Here is a 13,493-nt window from a genome sequence, read left to right as displayed (position 1 = left end):
GTATTCTCCTAACATGTCTCCCAGCGGTTACAACATTTTTTGGTATCTCAATCACTTCCTAGTAGGATAGCTTTACCTAGAGACCACTGATTAACCTGGTATTGGATGTTTCACTTTCTTACCTTTGGAGTTGACAGTCATCGGTTGGACAATCTCACACGCAAATATCTAATATTAACAACGTTTCTTCTATAATTTCGTAATATTGTATTATTTCTTTGTATTATTTATTAGGTTGGTTAGGCTTGTTTCAACACTTTTCTCTTTGCACCTACTTATTACCTATACCTTAACGTTGGTTAAAAATACACTAGCTCTCACCGGGAATCAAATCCAGAACCAATGGACTAGAACCATTTGGCAACAACAAGACACATTTAAATAGAAGTTTCGATTTTGTTAGGAAAATTTTGATTAGGTGTAACATTTAAAAATATATTTAAAAATGGGTACGGATGAAACGCACTGAATTTTCTCGCTCGAATTTCTTAAACTGACTCGTGTTAGGCTGCAGCTATTACTGAAACATTTGTTTGGGAAATGCGAATAAAATAATGTGTTTTTGAAAAACTTTGTTCGAAGCAGCTTACGACCGAAAGTAAAGTACCCATTGGTCATATTTCTGTTAGGAATAACTCATGCCATATATTAGAATTATTAAGGAAATAATTGCATGTGAACTATGAGCAAAAGCGTCTGAGCACTTTCTGAGAAATCGTCAAAAAAGTCATCCCCAAGAATAAAATATCCCTTGTGTATCTTTTCAGGACAAACGAGTTATGCTATTTATGAAATACGAACAAAATTGCCAGAGTCATTCTCGACAAAATCGTAGGGTAAAAATTGCCCCGAAAAGTAATATACCACCTCTAGCTTTTTAGGATGATGGAATTATACCATATCGTTAGGTTATTTATGTAACATTTGCGTCAGGCGTTATTGAGAAAATCGTCGGAGAAGAGTAAACTAAGAGTAAACTATCCGTTCTGAATGTTTACAGGACGAACGAGCTGTGTCATATTGTTAGGTTGTTAATGCTACATTTATTTATGAAATGTGATTGAGAAAATTGTTCGAAAAAATGCATCCCATACAGTAAATTACACCTTATGTATTTTTTCAGAGCAATGATTCATACTACGGTGAAGGATTATTAATAAAATATAATTTTGTAAAAAATAAGTAAAATCTTTACAGCTGTTTTTGAGACAATTTAATTATTTTAAATTTTCATCCTTCAGTAAACTACCCTTATTTTTAGGTGTCGGAGAATATAGAATTCGAAACGACAAAGTGTTAAAAAAAACTTCATGTCTAGACGTAGGTCCAGATACGTCGAACAGTATGGCCTCTATTTGAATGCATGTAAAAGCGTGACGAACCAACAAACGCACAGATGGACAGACATCAAAATCACTTTTTCGATATGTGGGAGCGTGAAACTTGAATTCATTGAAATCTCGAATTCGATTTTTATCACTATTACTACAATTTCTTCTTTCGTCGCTTGAACGTGAAAAAGAATAGGAATACAACGACACGTAATTTGTAATTCCCAAAATTTAATGAGTTACGTTTAATGTGTTGCCATGCTAGAAAAAAAGCTTATGCCTGTTTGTTATATTATTTTAATATCAGTTTTTCATGCTACTATATAATGTAGAAATATGGTATGATTATCGTACATATTCATTCTATATTTGGAAATATTCGTGTTCGGCATACATAGATCGTATAATTTAGTTACGTTCAACGAAATCATTCTTGCACTTGTGGATATGAAAAAAAGAGAGAAAGTCAATACTCTAAAAAGCAAAAAACAAACACACACACACACATATAGATCATTTAACATCAGGTCGATGTAACAAAGGGTAAGACTGGACAGACTGTCAAGGTCGCGTACGTTCTTCCTGACACACAAACCCGAAATGAGTTGTCTGCTGTTGAAGAACGGGAAGTAACATACAAGACTATAAACTGAAAACAATAACTGTTTCCAATAGTACACGTATTCTAATCCTGGATAAATACGTCATTACAGCAAAATATCAGTAAGTTCTCCTTATTATATTGCTTCGGTTCTTATTAACATGAAAATTATAATGTTTTGTAAAAAAAAAAAAAAAAAAAGGATGGGATGGGATGGGATGGGATTCGATGTGGTGTCAAAATAATAAAATAACTACGACTCCGCCACTCTACCCACCGAACCACGGAGGCTACGTGGTGTTAGCTCCTTTTTTAAAAGAAATAATCTTCATAACCATGGTCCGTATCGCTTCGAACCTTAAGATAAGAGTTTTTCTGTTGAATTCTATATTTTCGTACGACATCTTAGTTACAGAAACTAATTTATATTTGGCATGCAATCTACACACTAGGTTTTAACCAATAAATGCAACATTTTACTCCACTATCCAGTTTCTTGATCCAACACCTCGACTCCCCTACTGAATTCCCTCCGCAATTGTGATCTGCTACTGAAAAAATCCCTAGAAATCATCGTTGCCAGTATACACAAAACCGAGCATAATTTTGTTTTTTGCTTATATTTTTATTATTTTATTATATTTTTTGGAAATATCTCCTTAGATGGATTGCTTTCTATTATCTCCACATACTAATAACTGAATTTTACCCATAAACGTAAGGAAAATGGAATAAATGCGAAAAATCTTGAGTTACAGTATACGCGCATTTTTTTTTGCGCATGGGAGTACATGAAATTAACACAGGAACCAAAAGGGAAAAAAAATCAAGACAAAAGAAAAATCAAACAAACTGATTGCACTGAAAAACGGAATTAAAGGAAATAGCAACTAACGTATCTGACCTGAGCGAGGCTACCACCTAAATACACTACGAGTACGCAGGGGCAACCCTTTTCTTTTGTTAAGAGATTCTTACATACAGATAACCTGAAAACTTCAATGACAACTCTGAGAATATTTGTTGGGTTAGAAGCAGTTAGATACTAAAAGGGGCATACAGGGAGATAAACTTTTATTATTACTATATTGATTAATATAAAACGTCTCAAGACTATGTGTGCGTATGAGCACTATTATACAAGCCATTTGCATAAAAAATGATTTGCTTATTACTGCTATATACTTGTAAACTAGGAAGGCATAACATCATTAATATAAATGCAAATATGTAGATAAGACAAAGTAAAGGTGCAAACAAAATAGAAATGAGGCAATGATAAACAACGAACATATTACTAAATTATTGTCATATTGGGTGACCAAGACATGTATAATTTACTCAATAGATTTATTACATACAGTTTTACTTAATAAGACTGAACCAACGAACTTATACTTAATAGAATTGAAAAGACATCATGCGTTACGCCAAATTATGTAAATTATGTGTAAAACGTAACGGTTAGACACGGAGACGTAGGAAAGAGATTATTGATAAAATGGCATTTTCCTTTTTTTTTTTTTTTTTTAGCAACATTCTAAACTGAGATGAGAGAGATCCATGTAGTCCAGATCGTGGTATGTGTTACTTAAACGACCAATTAGCGTGGTCAGGATACTTTGCCAGGAGAAAGAAACAAAGAACTTGAGTGAGATCAATAAGAACTTCCACAATAAAGTAAGTTCACCAAGGAACAGACAAGAGACAAAACGAGCAGACAAATGAAACACTAACTTGTGCTAGAGAGAAGGGTTCTGCAAACTTTAAATCGCTGAGACAGTGATATTAGCTTTGGGGAGCTACGGTTTAGACGGTTGCCACTTTTTGTTCTAGCTCATTGTTTATTGTTGCACAAACAAAAATTTATGTTGCGCACTTATACACTAACGAAAATTTGTGTTGCGCATTTCTGCACAAACGGTTGACACCAATTTCGACCGAGTTTGAGAAGATGGGGATTACTGTTTAGATAACCCCGAATTTGTGTTTGTTCTAGCTCATTATACATTGTCGCACAAGCAAAAATGTTTGTTGCACATTTCTGCACAAACGATTCAGAAAAGATTGACATCATTTTGACCGATTTTGACAAGGTGGGGGCCACTGTTCAGACAGTCTCACCACTTTGTTTTAGTTCTAGCTTAGTTCTAGCTTTGTTTTAGTTTAGTTCATTGTTACACAAACGAAAGTTTGTGTTGTATATTTCTGCACAAACGATGCAAAAACGATTGACACCATTTTCGACTGATTTTGACAAGTTACTGTTTTTGATGATTTTAGGGATTACTGTTTAGACAGCCCCACTATTTTTGTTTGTTCTAGCTCATTATTCATTGTGGCACAAACGAAAATTTGTGTTGCTCATTTCTGCACAAGCGATTGACAACATTTCTGAGTGATTTTGATGAGGTGGAGTTGCTGTCTAAATGGACGATAATAAATCATTAGGAAAGGCTTTCAAGTCAATCTTATACTTCATTTGCAAGATGACTGGGCAACCCTTCTTTTTAGCTATAGTATTCCCTCTATCCTTTTCTACTTCGAAATTCTCTACGCTCTCGGGTTTCTCCCTCAACCTGCCAACATTGGTCCGTATGCATTTGTGTGCTTGAACGTCGAGACGAAATTGTGTGCTTTATTGTCTTCTATAGTAATTAAGGTGTGAGCTGCACTTTCGCCAGGGATGAGGTTAGATTTACATCGAAGTTACACCACCCGAGTGTGACGTAATGTCTCATGGTATTATTATGGAGGTAAAGGTGAAATGAAACGGGCCCTGTAGGTCTTCCAATCCCCTTCGCTCGGTGACGCTCTCTCAGCTTTGTTTGCTAACGTACCTAAGTAACTTTTTAAATCAACAAATTTTCCGTGTGCAAATTGGACTAATTACCATGTGACATTGCGTCACGATAGTGTAAGTTCAATGTAAATTTAACTACCCCTTTCGTCAATGGGAACCCATATTTTAAAAAAAATGGAAGGAAGAAACAAAGAAAAGGAAAGAAAAGAAAAGACTACTTTGAAGAAGTTGCAGTTACCTTTGAAGGAAATAGTCCAAGAAAATGAATGTTTGCTACGAATTCATTTGCTCTATGAATGCTTTGCTTCTGCTACCACCATTGTTTGTCTTATGAATACAAATCATCTCTATATGGTAAAAGTTTAGTTTAGCTGTTGAGAGCAGTGATGTTAGTTTGAGGGAAATTTCCCGCGACGTAGGGAGATATAGCAAATCATTTTTTTAAGGAGGGGAAAAAGGGAGATTTTACGAATATGAGATAATATGTAGGGAAATTTAGCTTCTCAATAAATGTTATGTTACTAAGCACAGTGGCAGTATGATGAAAGACGGTGGCATTCTTTCCAGAATCCCAGACACAAAGTGACAAACTTTTTATTTTCACGAGCCTTCCGCAGCTTGGCTTGAGGATGTCATTATGCGAGATAACATTGAAGTAATAACAGAAGACCAAAAGCAATAATGTATGTAGTGGAGATATGAACACAGTATAATAATCCAAAGATAAGCAATAATGCTCTCTTTAAGCAATTACATACAATAGAACCCCTCTCATCCGCCACTCCGGTTAATCCGACCGTGCTCGAGCCCAACCTGTCCCGGCTCGTCGGCGTCTCTCAAGGCTCATTATCGTTTACTGCCATGGCGGCATTGTTGTTTAGTTGTTGTTACCGCTCATCCGCTTTAGTACTCCGTCATCTCTTGCATTTTTTTTTTTTTTGTGCGTGTTTTCTGTACTGAACTGTGGAGTTTTTATTGCTTACTGTTCGTTTGTTTTTACAGTAAAAAAAAAAAAAACAGTCATTTTTGAGTTCAGATAGTATTTATTTTACTCTAAATCCGTATTTTTCTGATAATATCACCTTTTGTGCCCGTACCCCCAGTCCCAAAGGTCACGGATTAGCGGGATAAAACTAGGAAAATTGTATCTTAAAAAGGGAATTTTTTAGCATTCTTGAGAGAAATTTTAGCGTGATGACCTAGCATCATTGGTTAAGAGGTATTATTTCCTATGCACTCTTCTATTGACAAGTATATCTGTTTATTGAACGTTACTGATTTTCCGACTATAGTAACTACTTTAATTTATCTCTAAATAGAGATTAGAGATTCGAAATACATCTAACCTGCAAACGAGAGTCAGTACCTACAAAAACTTGTTAAACTTAATAAAGAATTATAATTTATTCTCATTAAATACGTTAAGAATAACAATAACAAAATGCTTTATTTAGTTTTTAACTAATAATCTAAACACTTTAGTATCTAGAAAATTAATGCCAATGGCATCTGAAATCAAGCGACATCCCGCTTTATAAATATTAATAAGTACAGAAATATTAAGAAATAACGTCCGTGAACCTGACCCCACCCACATTAGCACTAATTTTAAAACGCCAAAAATTAGTGTCCAATTAGTGCTGACGATCTGTACTGAAAAAAAAAGGCGCTGTTACACAAACGTCACAAAACAAAAAGATTCTGGGTGGGACTAGTTTCACTCTAGCCCTACCCACTCAACCGATTAAAATGAAACCCATACACGGAATTAGTGCTGATGATACCTCATAGAAAGAAAATTAGTGCTCGTTTCAGAAAGCCATAAAGGTACACGGATGTCTTTAATGGCGGCATCATCAAAGAAAACAATCGATCCCTCTTTTATTTGATAATATGATAAGTACTAATTTTCTTTCTATGTGGTACGGTCAGCACTAATTTAGCACTAAATTTTGGCATAGTTTACAAAATTAATGCAGCATTATTAAAAATGAGTGGGGCTATCTCCACGCGAACCTGGCCCACCGGCCTTAATTTTAAAATATATACTTAAAGATAGTGCCCAATTAGTGCTGAATACGTTTAATGTTAAAAAAAGTGTGCTGTTACGAATACGTCAAGAATCCAAAGATATTCTGGGTGGGGCTAGGTTCACGCCAGCCTAACCCGCTCAATCAATTCAGATTAAATCAGTACACAAAGTTACTGTTACATTAGTGCTCACGGTACCTCATAAAAGGAAAATTAGTGCTTTTCATCTTATCATAAAAACGAGGAATCGATTGTTTTCTTTGATGATACCGCTATTAAAGATTTCCATGTACCTTTCGGCTTTTTGATACGAGCACTAATTTTCTTTCTATGCCGTATCATCAACACTAATTCAACACTAATTTCGTGCATAGGTTTCATCTCAATCGGTTGAGTGGATGGGACTAGAGTGAACCTTGCCCCACCCAGAAACTTTTTGTTTCTTAACGTTTGTCTAACAGCACAATTTTTTAAAATATTATCGGTCGTCAGAACTAACATTGGACATTATTTTTGGGGGGCATGTTTTAAAATAACAAATACAGACTGTGTAGAAGCAGCCATTAACTTATTTTATAATAAAATTAATGAGTGATTTATAGTAAGGTTCCAAAAACATGAAAGAAAACAAGAGAAAGGTATCCATGTTGATGTACGGAAGAAATCATTAAAAAACTAAAATTAAAAGATCACTATTGAAAACGTATGGGGATAGCGAATGAATATAAGGAATTATTTAGGCAAGCAAGGGAAATGGTAAAACTATTATTAATAAAGCATATTTATGTTATTTACGAGAATATAAAATCAGATCCAAAATCATTCTAAAATTTCTTAAATAACAAAAAAGTAAATCGCAATATTAACAAACTATTCATTGAAGTTTCAAGCCATACTCTTGCAACTATGAGTGCTATAGCGTGGAAGGATTTGCTCAATATTTTCAATCTGTATTCACAAATAGTCCTGTACAATATAGGAACCACGAAATTATTCCTCCGTTATCACCGAAAACTGAAACCAAAACGCTCATGTGGTGCAGAGGGAATACCTTTGTAATTACCAAAAGCATGTTCTAATGTCTTAATTTTTCCATTGTGTACAATCCTATCCTCCCATTTGCGCCTAGGTCTTCATAATGGTTGTTTTAAATTTCCAGTTAAAACTTAGAAAGCATTCTTGCTAGCGCCGGATTTAGGTAGGGTGTAAAGATACACGTGCATCCCCCTTCGTTGTAAATATACACTATCTAAAGTGAGAAACTAGCAGTAAAAATACCAACACTTTCCGAACTGTCTGCCATCATGTTTTCGTTTGGGACTTAAAAGAAAACAGAGCTTTGCAAAAGCAATAATTTAAGTCGATTTTTAAAAGGTTGAAGGAAAAGGATTCACCAAGGAAAACAATATAGCATTTGTCAAGTAGGCAAGAAATCAGAAGCCAGGAGGAGATAAGAACATTTTTTCTGCGTACCCTCTTTCAAATACTTTCCTGCGTTCTACGCATCAATGTTGTCAGCGGTAAAGAACATTGTCACATGTCACTTTGAAGAATTTCAGTGTGATTGATTATTTTGGTAGTTATAGGTGCACGCTCCCCTCAGACAATCCTGGATCCGGCCCTGCCTGCTACCTTCCATTCTGGCTACATGACCTGTCGCCTGTGCCTCCTAGACTTAATGACCCTAACAATGTTTAGTAAGCGGCTTAAATTATGCAGTACTTCGTTCTGAAGTTTCCGCCATTCCCCATTCACGTTCCCCTTGGGTCCGAATATTCGTTTCAGGATTTTATTCTCAAATACTTTTAATCTGCATTCTTCAATCACAGTAAGCGACCATGTTTCATGATATAATTTTAAAAATTGGAGCAAGAAAGTTTAGTACAGTGGTTATCGCCTTTTATTCCTTTTGTTGTCTTCATTCCACCAATTTTCCAATCATCATTCATTTTCGTATCGTAAATTTCCATTATGCAAACAAATCATGGTCATGAAAAGCTAAACGTAAGATTTCGTACACTTTTATTTTCTCATAGGACCCTGAAATAAGCTACGATGTTAACGATGATGATGATGATCCCACACCGAAGTATGACGTCTACAATTCCAATAGTCACGGCACTCGTTGCGCTGGCGAAATAGCTATGGTGGCGAACAATGGAAAGTGTGGTGTTGGGGTGGCATTCAACGCTAGGATAGGAGGTAAGTCCATTCTTACTAATATATAAAAAGGCGTGTTTGAGAGAGGGGTGTATGCATGTATGCAATGCATATGTGAGTGTATGTGTTGGTCAGATATCAGAATTTTGCATTGAAAAGAGTCACCTTGAGCAAACAAACTTTGTACGAGGGGCGTACTATAATGATTTACACTTCCATTTTTCTAAATACTCATACAGGTTACACAGCAAGTGGTATGTCCACTTTCTCAATATAACATCCGTTTATCTTTATGTACTTTTCCACCGTGTGTCAGTTTTATATTGCCCTCCTGGAACCAATTGTTTGGAGTCCCAGGCACCCATGTTTGGAGAGTTTGTTCAATTTTATGAGCATCAGCAAACTGACAACTATGCAAAGGTTTTTTCATTGCCACGAACAAATGATAATCGCTTTAAGCCAAGTCCGGAGAGTAAGTAGGATGCGGAAGCCTAGTTGATCATTAGCAGCAGTGCTCATCCGGATGGTGTGAGGAAGTGCATAAAAATGTTGCAGAAGCACTCTTTTCGCACATTTTTCTGGCAGTTTTCTTTCCTCCTCTGAGGGTCTCCACATACGCTGCACATTTAATCGTGGCTCCAGTTTTCGGCCAGTCGGTCTGGATTATGCCTTTCGTTTCCCTGAACACTGTAGCCATACGTTTCCCAGCTAAAAGTGTTGTTCGAAATTTCTTCGGCGGTAGATTGTCATGATGTTTCCACTGCATTGAAAGCTGTTTCATCGTGGCTCGTGGTAATGGACGCAGATCTCTTTACCAGGCACAATCCTAGATATGAAATCTTCGGGATAATGAGAATGACGTTGAAAAAGTTTCCCTCCATATGTCCACAAGACGTTGTTTTTCCTATTCACAAAAGAATTTTGGAATCCATTTTGCACTGATCTTCCTCAACTTTAAGTGGTTGTGCACGATGCGCTCCAGGGTATTTTTGGTTAGTCCTGTGGCAGCCTTCCTTTTAAAGAATATGATGCATTTGTTCTCTTGAGAGATGACTAAAAATTTATAATATATGCATAAGCTCATGTTAATTTCAAACATCTCTAATAAATTACAATGAATACAAAATAACAAAAGAAAATATAGGATTTATCTTTGCCTGGACATGGAGAATGTAATGTGCAATGAGAAGCAATTCTGTGTACTTTCAAACAAATCAACATAACCATTTCCGTTCTTTGTTAAGGTTTAATGATACTGAGTAATCAATAGCTTAAAGTCTGTAGTGTCTATCATGAACAGAGCACGATTTGCACAGACCACAAGTGTAGAAAAAGAAGTTCTTCAACTGAAAGTCTGGAACACGATTCATGAACACATCCCTAATAGCAGAGACAACATGCAAACCGCTTGTTGTAAGCTTGAATTGCAAGGCGGCCAAGCTTGCATCCAGCTTGATTGGAAAACGTGCAAGCATGCCGCAAGCTGAATTCTAGTAACGAAGTTACATAGGGCAAACTTGCATTCAGTATTCCATTCAAGATTCACGCAAGCATTTTACAAGTCAAGCCAAGTCAATAGCCAATGAACGGCCAATAATTGTAAGTACAACAAAAGGCAGATTGTATGAAAGCATGTTTCAAGTGTAAGCGTAGAAAGTCAAATGCCAAGCACGCCCCAACTGTGCGAAAGCTTTCATGGTACTAGGGATGTTTTGCACGCGATAACACGATCATGGTATTGTACCATGTCTTCCTTCACAGTTTCTTCACATATGTAACAAAACCATTCAGAGTCAGTTGTGGCTTCGTTATTAAGCTGATCACAAATCTTCACTTTCTTACCCGTAGAGCTCATTGGCTATTTTCCTCTTCAGTTAAAGTCGTTTGTTCCATCCCTTGTCTGAGATGATATTGAAGGCTCGCTTCTGCGTACGAACTCGAATCTTCGCAGCCTTTTAGCCTGTAACTCATCTCTCGCCTTTTGCATTTCTTGTAGGGGCTAAAATTTAGTAGTTCTGCTCTTTGGAAGCCTTGTTCTCTGCTCTCAGTTTTGTTTGGACCTGTCTTCTACTTCGGCAAAGGGTAATTCATGAAGTAGACATTTTTGTAACAAGACTCCTGAAAAAATGTGTGTTTCCTGTTCTACTTTCTGGGGATATCTTAGTGGTCTTCAGATAATTTTCCAGCAAGATCACTTTTTAGACTTGAGTCGTCGACAGCATTTGGTTCCTCTTGCTTTTGCAGATTATATTTTTCAGATGAAATGAAATCATCACATGTCAAGACAAATCTATCTGTTGGCCACACACAACTGGCTTTGAAACCAGAGATCGCGTTGCTATTGTTGCAGCCTGGGGACTAAGCCTCGGCAATGTTAGTGAACACGTGACACAGACGTAGAAGAGGTATCACCTGACCAGGATAGCAGTGCGGTTTTGGGAGGATGGCGCTGCTGTTGTGTTTACATCAGTTTCTTGGCAAGCGCGATGGGACAGGGGAGCGGAGAGTTTCACTCTGCAGTGTATCCAACGGTTTTTAAAAGTTGCAGTTTGGATGTTATGCATAGCCTAATCTCTTTCAGCTTAATAAAGAACGCCGTAAGTTATGTGATGGTAGTGAATCATTCCTGCAGTAATGCAGATGTATTGTGAATAGTGATATATGAATGAAAATTACCAATTATGAACAACATAACACAATTGACAATTCAGAGAGCTTCTACCGTGTATTAAACAGATTGTATAAAAATTGATTATGTTTTATTCGATGCCATAACAGGAGCAGCTTGTAAAATGCTGATGGCTAGTTTGTTCGCAAGTTAATATGGAGGGTGTATTTTTGTTGTAGTTTTTTTATTTGCTTGTTACTTAAGATGTTCTGCAAATAACTTCAATAACTTTTGAAACTGTTTGTTTTAACTTGAGCCAGGGGTGGATCCAGGCTGTATATTTAGGGGACGGTAATTCGAAGTCAAATCAAGATAAGAGCGTATTGCAAAAAAAAAAAAAAAAAAGTAAAGTAAAACAACTTTAGAAAAGGACAAGTAGCTATTGTCTGCAATTTCTAGAACAGAAATGGCAACCTGCGATTTCGAAGGTGGACATTTTTTTGAATGCAAGAACGCCAATGTAAGTAATTTCTTGCAATTTATTGCTTTATTTGATTTCTGCAACGTAAAATAAAAAAAGTAAGGCCAACCTATTTTAGGTTTTATTTTACATTTATAATACAAATGTGAAAATTCTTAGGTTTTATTTTTAAAATAAAAATATGCTATTTGGGGGAGGGGAAATCGCCCTGCCTCCTGGATCTACCCCTGACTTGAGCATATCCGTGAACTGATTTATTACGACCAAGACAAAAAGAACTGTGATAGATTGATTACAAGAAATCCGATTAGAAACACTGCTGCTTGCATTTTAGTTTCAAAACCGGCCGCCCGCACTCATTCGCTGGTCAGGTAATACATTATCTCTGTGCCACATGGTAACAGCCTCATGGTAGTAGAAGCTGAGACAACAGTCGTGCTTGCACATTTTTCTGCACTAGAAATTGCTCCAACTTGACGCTTTCCTTTCTCTGTCAAAATCTTAGGAGCTTTGTTTTGGACAGTTTGAAAATCTGTTTCGTCCCCATTAAAAATTCTGAATCCATTCAGCTTTTTTTCATCAATAACCTTCTGAAAGACGTCGAAAAAATGGTAGACACTGTCTTTGTTGAACCTTTTGACTGTGTACAGATATGTTATCCAGGGGCGTCATTTAAGACTTTGCTTGGGGGGGGGCAAGAGCACTTTGGACATAAGATTTCCACGTTTTGTAGTAGTATATTAGTAGACAATCGATTAAAGTATATGTATTCCTCAAACTCTTGGGGGGCAATTGCCTCCTCCTGCCCCCCCCCTAAATGACGCCGCTGATATTATCCGTTTGCCTAAGACTTATTTCTGGGTTTCTTTTAAGAAAACCATAATATCATTTTCTTTGTTGCCAGAAATCCTCTTTTCTTTGTTAAGAGGGTTTCATAAATGAGGATTAGCTTCAAGAACATCAAACGCTATCTTCCTTACATCTGTTGGTGTCAGCCCAAACAAAGAAGCTTACATGTGTAAACATACCGCAGTTTTAACAGTGCAAAATACAACCTAATAGATTACACAAACATGCCCAGTAATTAAATGGGAATATATTCAACATACCTGTTTTCTATATTATTATGAATGATCGTAAAAGCTGACACAAGAGATACATTTTTCTTGAAAAAAAAAATGAACATGATTCATTTGTCAGTTAGCCGACGGCTAAATGCAGCACGCTTGGAGACAAAAGTCGTTCAAAATTCAGCCGCTAGGTTGGAGCATCATAGAAGGATGTTGTTTCTTGGGCCTTGGTGCTAGTTTAGACCCGGTGCGATACAAGCAACTTGCCACTATCTGAAAAGAAATCTTACACACTAACTGCCTTCTTTAAGAATTAGTTTTAACTGATGTAAAATTATTCCGAATAAGAATTTCCACGAAGACTGAGAACATTACTTGTCCTTTGTTTCTTAAAGGATAAACGAACGG

The 13,493-nt window shown here is 36.5% G+C and overlaps 1 protein-coding gene across 1 annotated transcript in view; it reads left to right on the top strand.

Moving 5' to 3' along the window:
* LOC145666348 (neuroendocrine convertase 1-like) overlaps window positions 1-13,493 on the top strand; it is a 351,242-nt gene that overhangs the window by 128,902 nt on the left and 208,847 nt on the right. Inside the window, exon 6 of the mRNA XM_081733482.1 lies at window positions 8,803-8,968. Coding sequence (XP_081589608.1) covers window positions 8,803-8,968 — 166 coding nt within the window. The remainder of the gene's footprint in view (window positions 1-8,802; window positions 8,969-13,493) is intronic.

This window comes from Thermobia domestica, chromosome 12 (assembly GCF_964235325.1).
Source record: "Thermobia domestica chromosome 12, izTheDome1.hap1.1, whole genome shotgun sequence".
In the NCBI taxonomy this organism is placed as follows: domain Eukaryota; kingdom Metazoa; phylum Arthropoda; class Insecta; order Zygentoma; family Lepismatidae; genus Thermobia; species Thermobia domestica.
The sequence above is the reverse complement of the archived record's forward strand: the minus strand, read 5'-3'. Positions and strand labels throughout refer to the sequence as shown.